This window comes from Zootoca vivipara, chromosome Z1 (assembly GCF_965207765.1).
Source record: "Zootoca vivipara chromosome Z1, rZooViv2.hap1.1, whole genome shotgun sequence".
NCBI classification, from domain to species: Eukaryota; Metazoa; Chordata; class Lepidosauria; order Squamata; family Lacertidae; genus Zootoca; species Zootoca vivipara.
In genome coordinates, this window is record NC_142583.1 from 49,369,353 (window position 1) to 49,386,245 (window position 16,893).

At 41.0% G+C, this 16,893-nt stretch overlaps 1 protein-coding gene across 1 annotated transcript; it reads left to right on the top strand.

The window, feature by feature from the left end:
• The first annotated feature begins 481 nt into the window (after positions 1 to 481).
• Positions 482 to 5,481, top strand: LOC148687374 (uncharacterized). The gene is made up of 2 exons (XM_088660800.1): positions 482 to 520; positions 2,769 to 5,481. Exons 1-2 carry the CDS (start codon positions 482 to 484, stop codon positions 4,824 to 4,826), a joined length of 2,097 nt encoding a protein of 698 aa, XP_088516926.1. The 3' UTR covers positions 4,827 to 5,481.
• Positions 5,482 to 16,893: the final 11,412 nt, after the last annotated feature.

Here is a 16,893-nt window from a genome sequence, read left to right on the forward strand (position 1 = left end):
TTTATTGTAAATACCTATGATTTCCAAAAAGGACATTAGGGACATCTTAACTGAACATTGGGAGCAATGAATGATAGAATGAAATATTGAGTGTGTAAAGCCTTTACCTATTTGTGTGGGAAACATTTTCATCTACGGTAGTTTTAAAAACAATTCGCATGGTTGTAAAAACCTGTTAGTCTAATGACACATTTGCCATATGGTGCTACAACATAACAAAAAACTTAGAATAGTTTAGGGCATATGGCAGAATTAATAATCCATCTGATTTACAGTACGATCCTATTGAAAACACTGGGACTGATTTCTGAGGTTTGTGCTGCACACAATTTATTTCCAACAAGCATCCACTTGGAACAACTCTTGCATAAGCTCCATTTAAATACAGTAAATGTAGACTCTGCAAAACAAAGGTGGAGTTCTTACTATGCAGCTCCCATTTGTTTCAGCAAGGTTTTGCACAGGTAGATTGGGGCCAACGATGGTATCTTTTAACATTGCTGCTATTGATGATGGATATGTGAGTATCAAACAAAGTGGATCATCAAAGTGACCCAGATTATGCCATCCTTTGCTGTTGTCTGGAAATCTAGTCAAACAGTTTGCCTGCTCAATTTTGTCAATAACTTACAGTACTACGGCCAAAATGTAAAGTGTATGACTTTAGATCAGGACAGCCCAATTTCTTATACCAAGTGGGCCACAAGTGTACTTTGACATGGAATCCGTGCTGGGATGGGGGAGCAAGGCAAAAAAAAGTGATGCCCCCCACAGCCCACACACTGCCTTCCCAAAGCCAGGTAAGCGAGGGAATTGGTCTTGGGAAGGAGGAAGGAGGCTCTAGCAGAGTCCTAGAGCCCTCCAACCTCCTTCCCAAAGTTAGCAAAGCACTAACTAGGCTTTGGAAAGGAGGATGGGGGATTATAGGACCCTAGGACCCTGTCAGAGCACTCATGCCTCATTTCCAAAGCCCAGCACCTTTACCAAGTTTTGGGTCTACTCTGAATAAAAGTTAGCTGAACACAACCCAAATATTCGATTCTTTACAATAGTGTGGAAAGAAACACAATGACTGTGGCATTTCACCTCTAGAGGGCCTAGAAGGGGTTAAGTTGCCAGGGAGGGAAACGACCAATGGGAGCTCTCCAGCCAGAAGCAGGGTGTATATAGAGAGGAGCAGGCAGGCAGATGAGGAGAGAGTTGGGAGAGTTAGATGTGAGGAGCATCGGGTTCGAATTAGAACACTAGTACCAATAGGGACAACATTACACCTGGAGGGGAGGATAATCTGAGGAATAATTATCTAACCTGGGGGTGTGAGTGTGTGGTTCTGAGGTACTGAGAAGAAGCTGTAACAACAAGAGAAGAGAACTCAAAAGCTGTTCTGGTTGTGGGTTAGATTCAGAGTCAGTGGGAGTTAGCTAAAGGGTGAGAGAGAAAACCCCTAGCTGAACTTTGTGACAGGAATCTTGAAGAGCCTAGCCAGAGGAACAGAAACTGAGAGGAAATTTCTCTAGAGTTGTTAAGCTTAATAGAGATTCTCACAAAATGCCAGCTAAGAAAAGTAAACCAGCTGTGAGGGAAACCTCTATTGAAAGAACCCAGGAGGAAAATGGGTCTTTACAAATTGAAGAGCCTAGAGTTGAAACAGTTAGTGAAACCCCATCTGAGGGGAGGGTTCCACAAATGTCTGAGGAATTTGAGAGGTGGAAATTAGAGAAAGAATATCAGTTAAAAGAAACAGAAATGAGATTACAAGCTGAAGAAAGAGAAAAGGAAAGAGAATTAAGAGAAAGAGAATTGAAATTGCAAGCTGAGAGAGAACTGAGAGAGAAAGAAATGCAATTTCAAATTGAAATGAAAAAACTAGAACTAACAGCTCAGGAAAACCAAAATAATAGCAATAACACTAATTCCCAAACACAAGGGAAAATAGATTTGAAACGTTTCCCTGAATTTAAGGAGAAAGATAACCCAGAAGCTTTTCTAATATCATTTGAGAGAGCCTGTAATGATTTTCAAGTAAAAGATGAGGAGAAAATGATCATTTTAAGGGCTAGAATTAGCGGAAAGTTAGCGGAAATTTATGCTAATATGCCAGAAGAGCAAGCAAACGACTTTGAATTATTTAAACAAATAACTTTTACCCATTTCGGAATTACCTCAGAACAGCTAAGAAAGAGGTTCCGAAGTGTGACAAAAGGGAAGGAGGAAACATATGCTCAACTGGGCACCAAGATTTCACATTACCTCACCAAGTGGCTAGACACAGAGAAAGCCAGTACCACATCACAAATAAAAGAAGTGTTTGCTTTAGAACAATTTTATGAGACTATACCCGGCCAATTAAGATATCTAATAAAAGATATCTGAAGAAGTGTGCATGCACACGAAAGCTCATACCAAAATAAAAACTTAGTTGGTCTTTAAGGTGCTACTGAAGGAATTTTTTTATTTTAATAAAAGAGAGACACCCTAGAACCCTTCAAGAAGCTGCTAATTTAGCTGATCAGATAAATGAAATTAGGGACCATAGATTTGATGACCCAAGTTTTGGCGGGAAACTGTGGGGGTCTCCCAAAAACAAATCCCAGGCAGTGAAGAGAAACCTTTCCTCAGAGACTGAGAAAGGAAACAGAACCCAAGGCAGCACTAGTAGTACAAATGAAGAGAAGGGGAGGAAAAATAATTACACAAATCCTAAAGAAATAAAATGTTGGGAGTGCAATCAATTTGGCCATAAAAGTTTTCACTGTAAAAACAAGCAGGAAAAAGCTCCAAGTGTTAGCCCTCAGAAGCAAGCTTATTGTGTCCAGTCAGCTGAGGCAAGTCAAGCTAGCCCAGTCACCCCGACGACAGCAGCTCCACTCAGCCTTCATGCTGTGGCAGTTGAAGACACAGTAGCTCATTGCTATACCATTAAATATGAAAATCAGTTGTTGAAGAATGCTGGGGAATTTATTGGGATTGAGGGGAAGCAATTTATTGCGATTCGTGATACAGGATCTCAGGTGACTCTGGTGCACACAAATTTTGTTAGTCCCTCTAAAATAATCCCTGGAAAAGTGAGGAGAGTAAAAGGAATTTCTAAACAGCCAGCGGTGCTGAAGGTCGCACGGCTTGAAATTCAGTACAAGAATTGGTCAGGAGAATGGGAAGTGGCAATATCTGAAGAGATTCCCTCTGCTGTGTTAATAGGATGGGATCTCATAGAGCATGTACAGAGTTCTTTTGTATTAGCACGTACTAAAGTGAGTCAGCAGTCACCTCACGCTGAGGAGAATGCTACTGTTGCCAATGAAGCTAGAGCTGAGGAACTAAACGGTGAGGGGGGAAATGAAGCCCTGTTGGTTCCTATTATAAGAAAACAAAAACCTAGCTTTGCTCAGAAACAACAAGAAGATTCTGAGTTGTTAAATTGTTTTGAGGCAGCCAATACTCTAACACCTGAAAGCCCTGAAAAGTTTTGCTTGAGCAAGAGACTTTTAGAAAAGGAAGTCCAAGCTACCCAAGCCAGGGAAGGAAAAGAAATGTTTATAGAACCTGTGATTGCGAACCAAACCTTTAGTTTGGCTAAAAAGCAAAATGAAGACACTGAGAGGCTGCCACATGATTTATTGTTAATGCAAATTACTCAGAACCCAGAAGTTATAATTAGCCCACCAAGTTCTTTAGGGAATACCTTTTCTAACACCAGTGATGCAAAGGAAAACAACTTGCTTTATCAAGGCTGGGGGAAAGTAGATAAAACTAGTCTGAGTCAAGTTGCAGGAAAAGGGCATGAAGAAGTTAAAGTGGGGGGAGAAAAAGATTCCAAGTTAGAGAGTGATCCTTGTCTCTCAGGACCCACACAAGAGCTTCCTAATGTCGCACAATCTCACAAGAGTTGTATGGATAGGAAAAACTTATCATACCATGTTCCTGGTTCAGCGGAAATATTACATATGAAAGAGAGCGGTTCGAACACTTCTGACAAACCCAGACGGGTACAGTTTAGCAGTGGTCCAGGAAAACTCAATAGGTCAAGATCCGTGCCTAGAGATAGTTTCACTTCAGTAACTGACACGATTACTCTTTCAAAAACAAGTCTGAATGATACTGATACTCAGTGGCAGAAGGACCTGTGGCATGTAAGCAAAGTCCAAAAGAGCTGCAATATTACTCAAGTGCCAGCTGAGAAAGCAGAGTATGTGATCAGGAAGTCTATTAGTTCCAAAGAGGCCAAGCCTATAGTTTTTAAGGAAACTACTGAAGAACCTAACTTAAGTAATACAGAAGGAAATGACCAAATTAGTGCCAAAAATAGAAAGCTGACTGTGCAATGGGGGTCAGTTAAGTGCAATAAAAGATCTGTTGCAGATAAAGTAAAAGTAACAGAATTAGAAATCTCGAAAAGTGTGACTTTGTCAGAAAAACCTAGGGAAGATATTGAGAAATCAGATGCTACAGCTATCCCTAAAATGCTTAGAAGAGGGAGGAAGCGAAAGGCTGGAAAACAAGCCATAGTTAAAGAAATAGCAGAGACAACCTCCATGGCAGTGCCTGTCCATCCAAAGACAAGTCCTAACCGAGGAATGCCAGTTGCGTCTGCAGCAAAGATTCCAAGACCCAGAGGCAGACTAAAAGTATGCCCACCTGAGAGGAATGCTATTCGCGAGGGAGACAAGAGTGAAAGAGAGGTCGGTTGTGAGCATCCACGAGCTTACATCAGAGAAGAGATCCCAGTTGACACCCACAGAAAGTCATCTCATAGATCAAGAGCGTCATCAACGTCTAGATCCGACAAGAGTGACAGCGGTACCTCTGATATCCGAAATTTGGACTGACAATCTACCCAGGAGACCGGAGGAAGAAGACCAAGGGGACATTTTAAAAACAAAAAAAGTTTGTTTTATGCATTTAGAAGTGGTATGTATATGTGTATATTTGGATGGGAGGAGGTAAAGGTAAAAGTATAAATGTTGTATTTTGAACTATTGTTGTTTGAACAGGAGAGTAACTGTAAGAAGTTAACCCTCCTGTTTCAAACTTAATTAAGGGGGGAGGTATGTGGCGTTTCACCTCTAGAGGGCCTAGAAGGGGTTAAGTTGCCAGGGAGGGAAACGACCAATGGGAGCTCTCCAGCCAGAAGCAGGGTGTATATAGAGTGAAGCAGGCAGGAGATGAGAGGAGAGAGTTGAGAGAGTTAGAGAGATGAGGTAGATGAGATGAGAGGAGAGTGAGATAGATGAGAGAAGTTGGTGTGAAGATAAGAGCTGGTTAATATTGTGGTGGCTGTTAAATAGTGAGATAGACAGGATATAGTGTTATGAGTTTAGTGATAATTATTATTAGTTATATTTAGAGGTAATAGGCCGGTAATTCATATTTAGAGGTATTAGGCCGGTATAGGAACCATCTGTGATTTTGAAACCATTTACGCTTTGTACAGTAACCAATACGCATAAGAACATTCAATAAACCATCTTGTTTTATTTTACTATATCCTGGTCTGAGGAGTGTGAGTGATTGAAAGTATTTGTTTGTCATTGGCACATCACCAATAGACCGTCAAACGTCCGGGGGTGATGTGCAGGTCAGAGTGACCGCGACAATGACCCACTAAAAATACACTTTTCATTGTTACAAGATTTAATGGCATTCTCTATGTGAACTGTCTTTTTGATAGTGAAGGGTTAGAAACCTCATAGCAATGTGCTACTGTTGTGTAAATATTATAGAGACAAAAACCTCAAATATATCTGCCCTTTGATTGCTCTCTTCCCAGGAAGGTCTTTAGAGGGATATAAAATCATCTTGGTCATAGATTTACAACTTTATGGAATTGAATCAGCGGCAAAACTTGAATTCCAAGTAGAGCTGAGCCAAGTTTCTCCAACAACATTATCCTGACAACATTCCTGAGGCTTTTCATTTTCTCCCACTCCTAGAAAAAGGGGCCGCTTTGCACAATTCTCCTTCAATATTCATCTCCATTTTGGTCAGGTTGCAGACACCATTCTGTCCCTCTCACACATGGGCATAGCCAGGATTTATTTTAAGGGGGGACAAGCTTTTTGTTGGGGGGGGTAGAACTGAGTTATCTGCAATGCAATTGGTCAGTTACTTGAGCATTTTTATTTATTTACTTGATTTAGGGGGGTGGCAGCTGCCCCGTGGGTCCCCCTGGCTATGCTTTCACACACACTGCCCCAAAACAATGCTAAGCTTGAAGCATAGTAGTGGATGTAAAATGGTGACCAGGCTGAAACCACAGTTGCTGTTACTTGCAATGGCAACAACAGCAGCAGCAGCAGCAACAACTGTGCTACTGCTAATGGTGAGAACCTGTTGAAGAAACTGCTGGAAAAGGTCTCCTCCCCCTGAAGAAATTTTGTTTGCCCACAAAGAGGGTGAGGAATCTTTATGAGGCCATTTGCTCATCATTCTAATTGTAATATCTCCTTCTGCCGTGATTAGTCAAGAGATGTTGCATATTGCATAGGTATTTGGATAATAACAGCATATATACTTCTATAAAAACGTATGGGAATATATTACATTGTATTATTTTTTGTTTCTTTCAACACATGTTCATTCTCCCCCCCCTCCTTTTTTCCTGTATCACTTTATTTCTTTATAATTGAAATTCTTTCAATAAAACTTTAATATAAAGAGAGAGAGAGATTGCATGAGGAATGAGGAACCTCCAGTCTTGAGTTGTCTCCAGAATTCAGCCCTCTTCATTACAACATTTAAAGCTGCCTGTAACACATTTGCTTTCTGCCCATTTCTAAGCCTCCATCGATCTGATAGAATAGAATACTAGATAGGTAGAATCAGTGCTATTTTTCTTGAAAAAGAGGTGTCGGAGCTTACCATGAACGCCTCCATTGTTCTCTAATAATGGCAGTGGCACCCACCTGAGAGGTGCCAGAGCTGATTTTCTGCAAGTTCTTGCTGGGGGGAAAAAGAAATTGTTTTCATGTGCCAGCTTATGTCCTTAGGGCATTTGAAAAGTTCAGCTTTGCAATTTCATTTTAGTATCTCTACATTACTGCAGACGATTCCTAAGCCTATTTTTGAGCACACTGGGCATTCAGAAACACATATTACAACTGCCCTTCTATGCCTTGAATTCCTTCTTTCTCTGTCATGTAAAGAAGGAAGAAAATGTTGAAAAAAGGCTGCACACATGTTACCAGTCTGTCAGAGGTCAGTGCTGCAGACAATACACTACATGAGAGTAAAGGGATGTGGCTTCCCCAACAGGGGTTTTAAAATAAACAATACAGTTAACCAAACCAGTCAACATGCCTTTGCTGGGTTCCCATCATAAGACCACTGGCAACTGCTCACCGATGGAGAACCTTGAACTTTGATATGGGTGGACTCTGCTGTTTGGAGATGTTGAAACAGAAGATAATTGCTTCTGAAGTGCTGGGAATAGTTGAAAGTGCCTGAAGTTGATCCAAGGGCAATTAGAAAAACCCAATGAAAGAGCTAAACAAGGATGCCTAGAGGCATATGCTTTAAAGTGCAACATTTTATAGGTTGCAGCTGAAGAGCTGAATGCGGCAGGCCCTAAAAAGAGGAAACATTAATCAGCTTTTAACTGTGAGAATAGCTACCTAGAGGAGGTAGAATGAAAGGGAGAGGCAGATGTGTGGGAGCTTGCAAAGAAACAGCAAAACTACAGTGCATCCCTGTGATAATAATAGTAGATACTAAGAATAATAATAAACACTAGGGAAAGGGTTTGAAAGAGAATGATGGTTGAATAATGAATGGTGAGAATTCCTGTAAAGAATGGAGAGTTCAGCATTTATTTTAATAGGGGGGAAAATAGGTAAAACATTGTAATGTTGAGAGAACATCAATCAATTTATTGAAGCAGCCAACAGGCCGCACAATCAGACTTCTACATCCATCAGGTACTGCTATAACAAATCACTAAACAGCAATTACTATTTAATAAATTGATGTTATTGTAAAGGATTGTGTTATTTTGTGGACTTTATGTATCCTTTTTATTTGATTTTGTTGTGAACTGCCCTATAGCTTGTGCAAAGGGTGGTATATAAACTAAGGTTGCCAGTTTTTTTTCAATGAATCCAGGGACACTTATTGTTCGCTATGTACATGTGAATGTTGAGAAAGCTGTAAATCCGGGGACTTTCCCCAGGGAAATGGGGACGTCTGGTAACCTTAATATAAACCACCAAAATAATAAATAAATAAATAAATTAATGTCATACAAAAGTGACAACCAGTGTGGCTGGAGCAAGCCGGTCAGATGAGCGAGGTACAAATAAATCATCATCATCATCATCATCATCATCACTGGAGGAACATGATTTAGGCTCATACCTTCATTGCTCTCAAGAGGAATTTAGCTACAATTTCTGTAATATTATTATGTATCTCTCAGAGAGAAGAAAAGCACAATCTGCTGGTGGTGTACCAGGATATAAAATAGTTACCGTACTTACTGGATCAATCAAGTTTTCCCAGAAATCTCTATAAGAGTTACAGAGCAACAAGATGTGGCTTACTGTTTTTCTGAGCCTCAAGGTTATAACTTATCCCTCTGCACACACACACACACAAAACCCTTCCACCCCCAAACAACAGGAAAATATTGCATTGAAATGTGCAAGAGAAAATGCATCCCCTCTCTATATTTTGGTTTGAGGAATTTAAACTGTGAATGAGTGCAAAGCAGGCTTTAAGTTAAAAGAGTCCTCAAATGCTGTATACACCATTGACTGACTGACTGAGAGTAAGTGAATAAAAGTAACATCCTGGATTGAACACTAGGTGACAGAGTGAAACCATTAATCTTACCCCTTGGGGACGCTGTGCAATTCTATTGTCGTTCTCACCTTGTGACAAGTTTTAAAACTGAAACAAATGTATTCCAGACTCTCGGTATGACAACTGTGGCCTGATAAGTGGAATTATAACAAAACAACATCGGCACTTAAGCCAACCAACACTAGTCGAGCCATGGTGATTCATGAGCTTGTCATCAGCTAGTTCAAAAAACTTAAGAGACTGTAAATCATCATAAGTTTCAAAACAAAAGATTTTGGGGTGCCCTCCCCGTGATAAAATAAAGACACAGAAGGATAGAGGGATCCCAAATCTGCTTCTAGGACCACCCCACAATGCAGTAGTTGTGATATGTTTGCACTTCTCAAAAAAATAATGATTAATGAAAACAAAGGGGTTTTTGATATTGCATGGACCCAAACCCATCCATCATAGCAAATGCAATAAGTTTTGTGGCATGCTTGAAAAAGAAAAGTGAAAAACTAAAATAAGTCTCTACTGAGCCAAATTGCAAGAAGTCTACTTTTACATTGATGATGATGCCAAGGAATTGTCCACTTGTTTAGTTATAACAGCATCCTATTTTTCTCTCACTTAAATGGGTTGTAGGTTGAATTGGGGTGGGTAAAATAATCCCCGGGTGTCAATGACTCTTCTTTTGGCTTATCAAAGTGACCAGCAGCTTTGAAAACTAACCATTTTAGATATGCTTATGGCATACTAAGTGCTATATCACTGGTGTTTAATATTTTCTGTTAGAAGCCTTTATGTGACAAAGAAACCCAACTGTTGTTGTTTAGCAGTTATTATTTTTGCACATTACATCTCCATCTGCAGCATTAACCAGTGAAGTTATATAAGCAGCAAGACATAAAATTAACAGAAAACGAGGCTCAAACAACATATAAAAAATCATTTCTAAGGAGGAAGAAAAATCACACAGTCAAGGTAATTTATGGAGAGAATTAATGACTCGTTTCCGAAGGCAAAAACGTATTCCAATCTTTGCATCCATTCCCAGAAAGTGTTGTCTCATCTTAATGCTTAATTAAAATGAAAGCAAGCTCTGCTACCCCGTATCACCAACACCCATCCTGTTTTGGCTTTGTCAAAATGCAGGTGACCTGGCATTATTTCTCAGCCAACTTAAGAGGTTTTTTACTGCCTGACTGAATTAGTGCCACGTGACCCAATGATTGCAGGAAATCCCCTTGGTCTTCAGGGGAGAAGAAAACCGTTTTCTGACAAAGGCACTCAAATCAAGGCAGCTTCTTGTTTAGCACTCTCTAATTATGGAACAGAAATTATGACCGAATGTGAAGAGAATTTCTTTTTGAGATAAGAAGTAGTGGATTTAATCAGTGTTTCATCTCCCGAGAGAGAAAAGGAACTTTTCCATGCTTAGAAATCTTGCATCTTTCCATTTTGTCAAAAGTGACATGGACAGATAGATACAGAAGTTGGCACATGTTTTTCTTAGCGTTCAAGATGAGCATGTACTAGGATTTTGAATTTATGTTTTGTTTTAGACCTGTGCATTCTTGAGGTTACTCTCCTAAGCTAAGCATACTTGGGTTACCATCTTGGCTGTGAGTCTTGGGGACCTGCTTCCTGTCTCTAGGTTAGATAACTGCAACACATTATACACAAGGTTGCCTCTGAAGACAGTTCAGAAACTTCAGCTGGTGCAGAAATCGGGAGCCACACTGCTCACCAGGACAAGATGGTTTTAGCATATTACACTGATCCTGGCCTGACTCCACTGGCTCACAATTAGTTTTCAGGCCCAAATCAAAGTGTTGGTTTTGACCGATAAAGCTTTAAACATCTCAGGACCACAATGCCACTTCTCTCCATATGAACTGGTCTGAACCCTGCAATCATAATCTGAGGCCCTTCTTGGTGTGTCTCCTCCACGAGTGGTCCAGAGGGCGACAGCGCAAGAACAGGCCTTTTCTGCAGTCGCTCCCCATTTGTGGAATGCTCTCCCCAGGGAGGCTCGCCTGGTGCCTTTGGCTGATAAACTTTCTGTGGCTTTTAAAATGTGTTTGTGTGTGCGTGCCGGGGGGGGGGTTAATTGGTTTATTTAGTAGGGGTTTTTTTTTACTACAGTTTTAGTTTTAGTTTTTGTTATTTGTTTTGTTTTAGTTTTAGTTTTGCTACATATTTTGTGTTCTTATATTTAACAACAACAACAACACTTACCTGGAATAGGTTTAAATTACATTAATGGTATTTGCTTCTGGGTAAAAAAAGGGAAAAAAACAAGTCTTCATTTTGCTTGAAATGGCCAAATTCATGAATGGAATCCTGATTTAGAAGCTGGTGCAACACAATTTTGTACACCAAGAAATTGCTTTCCCACAAAAGCCTAGAGGAGATTAGATTTTAATAGACTTTGCAATGGGTGATACCTGATCAATTAAAGTGGGCCAAGGAGATTGAGTTGAAGGAGGAAAGGAGACCTTTCTCCTTCTTCTTACAATTGATTTCTTCCTTCCATTGCTAGTTTGCTCACTGAACTGCCTGCACAGATATCAGCCTGGTTTAAGAATCAAGATCTCAGTTAGGAACAAGCTATGTGCTTACAAACTCCCACAATACCCTTCCCTCTGCTTAGCAATTTTTTTGGGGGAGGGGGGAGAAATAGGAATGCACACCTCCCAAAACATTATGAAAACCAAAAAGCTGATCTACTGACTAATCTACTGACTTCTTCATTCCACCTTAAGACGGGGGACAACCATGTACACCATCCTGAACTTCTAGGAGGAAAGGTGTGATATAAGTAAGTAAAGAAATAATTTTAAAAGGTGCATTAAAATGCTGGCTAATTTTTCTGAGGACCTTTACAAAAGAATTGCAAACTGATGCAGTAATGTGGTAAACTGAATGAATGAAAAAATGAGCAACTCAGAGAAACTGAAATTAAGAGATTAATCTTTCTTCCACAGTGCAGATTTCCTGGATTCTTGAACCATGTTTTCTCATGGCATCCCTTATTCCCCCCCCCCCACCTTTACAATTGACTGAGGTTTAAAAGTTCCCTACAAACCAGAATATCAAACTTGGATCCATTTACTGGTTTAAATGTAATGGAAACTGTGGTTTAAGATATCAGGAATTCTTCATCAAAGCTGGGTGTGTGAAGGGAGGGAGAAAAGAAAGAAGAATATATTAACCCTAAGCAGACCCTGCATGGATGTTTTCTGACTTTTCTCTCCAAGTAATGCTATTGTGATCTATTACTTCAGGAGAATTGAGTGGGAAGGAGGTGGTAGAGTCATGAAGTGGTAGAGTCACTCCAGACTATATGCACCTTCACACACAAAATTACTAAACTTCATATTAGGTTCATACTAAATTCATACCTAGTATGCAAGCCACCAGACTAGATCAGAGGTAGCTAACCTTTTTCTATCCAAGGGCCACATTTTGGGTTTGCCACCCCTTCCAAAGGCTATATCCGGTGCACGGATACATACATAAGCCCTCACTACACAGAGGAATATGTTTCCCATGGCTATTTTCTGCACTGTCTCTACTAGAAGTAGAGATTGGAGAGAGACTTTGTTTGCACCTGCCTTACCCCCAGCCAGCGGCAGAGGAAGCAGCTCGGGCACCTGGGGTGGTGCGTCCAGGGGTGGGGCGAGCTGCCCATAGGGGCAAGGGCGGGGCACACTGTGAAGCCTCCGGAGTCTGCCTGCTTCCTCCCACTCAGGCACCCTACAGCTGAGGGGGGGAGAGGCAGCGGGCGGACCGTTTGGGCAGCGTGGAGCCTGCACGCGCCCAAGCCACTGTGTCCCTCATAGGAGAGACACATGGTTCGGGCGCTCTGCAAGGCAAGTGGAAGTTTCCACTTCTCCTGGGCTGCAGAAGTCTTGCTTACCAGTAGCTATGCCAGTGGGTTCCTATACCTTTTCTACCTCAAGTTGTAATGAGATCTGAGCCTCTTCGTCTGTTTTCCCAGTCCTGAGACAAATTTGGGGCCATACATACTGGGGGCCGAGCGGAGGGGGTGCTTCAGGGTGTTGCAACTATGATGTAGTGCATGTACAGAACAGAAGACAAGAGGCGAAGGGGGTGCCAAATTTTGGTCTTGCACAGAGTTCAGCAGAAATTTGAAAGACCAAAGTCGGCCCCTGCCCAAGGTGCTTCTCATGGACAGGCTGATTTGGCATCATAATTGCAGGGAATGTGGGCGTTATCAGGATGATGTTAGTTCTTTCTTAGAGAGATCTGCTTCTGGAATGGTATTTCCTTCCATCATGTTTCTGCAGCTTCTGTTTGGCCTGCGACTTCTGAATACTATGGGTAGCTTTTTGATGCTGCTGAAGAGGCAGAGTCCTAATGTCCTGTTTGTTCAGCTCAGCTCAGTTCCCAGCTTGCTTCTATTCTTTTAACTTTTGGGCAGAGTTATCATCCATCATCCTTTGCAGATTTACAGTACTTTACTGAGAAACTGGCTAGTATAAATGGGGCATACAATTATAAAGTATGTTATATAAATAGTGACTATGGCTACTACAACACTGAATGAGGAGTGCAGGAAGTCACGCCATCTGGATTATCCTGAAGAAACATGAATCTGTCCATGTCCCTTCTACTATGTAAATTGGAAATTATATCAATCTGTGGTTCACCATCTTTTCATCCCTTAGCAGACCCTGAAAGCATGTTCCCCACACTGAACTCATTTGGTAGGGGTGTGAATTATACAATGTACAGTGTAATGTTATTAAGAAACATGAAAAGGTTTCACAAGGTGTGGAGGGGGAGATTATTGGAGGAAAGCTGGTGGGGTGATGAAAGTCAGCCAAGAGAAGCAGAAAACCTGATTTCTTTGCTTGCTGAGTTACAAAGAGAGAGGGGAAACCCAAGTATGTCTCTTGATCTGGTGCTCCCAGGTTTGTTCCTCAGAGGGGATCTCATTAAATAAACTAATTTTCTTTTTTACTGCTCCTGCATGAGATCAAATTGGACAAGAAAGTTCAAGATGCAACAAAACCAGTATATATACACACATATAAACTAAAATGATTAGAGGTTTCATTTCTTTTCCTTGGAATACTTGAAGTTTCATGGTTCAGTGGTAGGTATCCTGTGACCCTCCAGATATTGTCAGACTCAGTGCTTTTTAAAAAAAGAAAAAAAGGTTCCAGTACTCACCATTAAGTTGTTACAGTAAGTGCCACACTTTTAACCTTTGGAAATGAAAAAAAAGTGCTGGTACTGTGTACCCTTGAGTAGCCCCAGGAAATCAAAAAGCAGTGGTCAGACTATAACTCCCATAATCTCTGACCATTGGCCATGCTGGGAGCTGGAGTTCAATAGCGCCTGGAGCACGCCAGAGTATTCAGGAACACATGCAGTTCCATCAGTCTCCAAGGGGCCATCCGAATGGACCCACCACCCTTGCAGGGGGTAACTTCTCTGCTTTAAGCCTTGTTGTTTTTTCTTCTCTGCCAGTCAGCTGGACCCCATCTTTCAGTAACAAATTATTAGTAGCTTATCTGGAGAAGGAAAGTCTCCAGTTGAAGCCTTTATTTTACCTGTCTCCTCTACCCCTTTAAGTGCAAAAATGTATGGATTTCTAACTGATTCTGTTTCATCCATTTGTGCTATGTTAGAGGGAAGTTTCATATTTTAACGTAGATCTTCTCCCCTCTTGCTTTTTTCAAGCTCCTTCCTGTGTTAGTTCCTTGAGCATCAAACTGGGTGGCTGACGTAGCCAGATGCTGTAATGTGCTGGTTTTCCTTTGTAGAATAGCCATAGGTGTTAACACATAGCCTGTGATATATGGAAGCCTGCTCGTGGTTGATTGTAACAATAATTTCTTGGTTACTGTATAAACATCTTCTGACTCATAAATCTGAACCAATATCCTTTGTCTCTGACAGAAGCCGAAAGAGAAGAAAGGAGTTTGGGATTTTACAGACAGGCAGCCAATTAGTGGTAAACCTGAGAAAGGAAACCAGCCATTCTCAAATTCACACAGCCGTTTGAACAACATGGCTAGACTTCCTTCTCTGAGGTGATTGAGCAAGCCCATTGGGGGATAGTCAGGAACCAGTACAAATTCCAAACCATTTCGTAGGAGTGAATCAGCTCAACAAGATGGTCCAAACTATTCTTCTTTTCCTGGCCACTTGCCCTTTCCAAAATCTGCACTACTACTCCAGTGTTTGTAGCTAAGATCATTTTTATAGCACTTTCAGGTAAGATGATTATGTCTGGTGACTGGCTTTTATCAAAATGGCTTGTAAGTGCTGCAGTGCTGTGTAAATGATGAAGGACTAAAATACAGAATGAGAAGAGGTTACACCTGCACTATTATACTACTTTAACAACTGGGAACTGTAGTTTGCTAAGTGTGCTGAGAGTTTTTAGAATACCCTTCCCCCCTCACAGAGTTAAAATTCCCAGAGTTCTAAGAGAAGAGGGATTAGCTCTGTAGCTCTGTGAGGGTAATAGTGAGGTCTTCTAATAACTCTCAATTACCTTTAACCAACTATAGAGTTTCCAGGATTCTCTGAGGGATGTCATGCTTGTTAAAGTGGTGTGATATTGCAATGCAGATGGGGCTACAGTTAAACTAAAGTTCCCGGGTTTATCTGTGGGGTGAACCATGTATGGCATGGATGTGCCCCATAAGATCCGAAGGAGAAAATCATAGAATCATAGAGTTGGAAGAGATGGAACACCATCAAAGCATTCCTGACAGATGGCTGTCAAGCCTCCGCTTAAAGACTTCCAAAGAAGGAGACTCTGAAATGCTGTAGTAAGGAGTGACTTCAGTTACTCTCACATTGATGCTTGTTCTGGTCACAACAAAGAGGTAAAATCTCCCAAAAGGAAGATAGAAAGTGGTCCCAAATTTTGTTTGCTTCTGCTACATTTGGGAAGGTTGACTGTGGGTCGGTGACAGGTCATTTTATTATTATTTTCTCCTAAATTTGGTGAATCAACAATGTGACCAAGTTGGAGAACATTTGTGTTGTGGTATGCCTTTCACTCTTCCCAGCTACGTGCTCCAGGTTGTAGATAATCTGAATCAGACCTTTCACGCTGAGCCAACCACCTCTACAAAACACAAGAGGCAACTCTGTAGCTTGGATTCAGTGGATAAAGGAAGTCCTCATGAGCAGCAGACTGAAAGAGGGAGTCTTACAGTGTAGCTTTTGATGTCGGCTGGATGACATTTCCTCAGTTCTACGTTGCCTCTAAAAAGGGACTGATATGAACTGAGACTTTAAAAAAATAATTATCAGGGGATTAGAGGCCCCAAACTTGATCCAATGGCCTTTTCTTTAAACGTGTGTGTGTGCATGCCTGGATACTCACTGCACAAATTCTTCACTGTAATTGAAATGGGGAGACATTCACAAACTTTTAATTAAGCTCATTTTAAAAGTAGTTGAGCATTCATAAACAGCTCCATGGTAACAAAGGAGTTCATGAGGGTACTCGTGGGGGAAATAGAACAAAGATTTGAACAAAACAATTATGTAATCACACAGTTAATTTGACTATTTAATTTTATGTGGCGATATTTCATTCCCTTAACCCTAAAACTGCAGAATTATCTGTGAGACCACTGATACCTTTGCTATTAGGAACTTTATCTTAGCAATATCCTTCTGGTTTCGTTTGGAAGAAAGATTCATGGTGACTTTTAAAAAAGGGGGGGAAAGATTTATGTACAATGGAGTCCATTGTTGGACTCCAACTCCCATCAGCCTCAACCTGCATGGACAATAGGCAGGGGTGATAGGAGCTGGAGTCCAGCAACACCTGGAAGGCCACAGGTTCCCCCCCCAACTGGCACAGAGGAAAAGTGGAGGCAAACAACAGACACTCCTATCAGGCAGTATATCTAATATACCTTAGCTCCCCAGAAGGAGGCCCCCTTGCCCTGGGTGTTTCCAGCCTCCAACTAATTCATATTTCTCTCTAACCTTTTTCAGATATCTCTGCCCCTTCACAATGACCATCATATGAAAGTAATATTCTATGATTCTATTAATAATAGAGACATACTCCTTGGTCCCATACCTTCCTTTATGCTATTGTAGTTG

Coding starts and splice junctions, on each gene's coding strand:
- LOC148687374 (XM_088660800.1), top strand. CDS start 482: ATGGTATCTTTTAACATTGCTGCTATTGATGATGGATAT. Junction 521..2,768: donor CTGCTATTGATGATGGATAT/GTGAGTATCAAA, acceptor AAAAACAAGCAG/GAAAAAGCTCCAAGTGTTAG.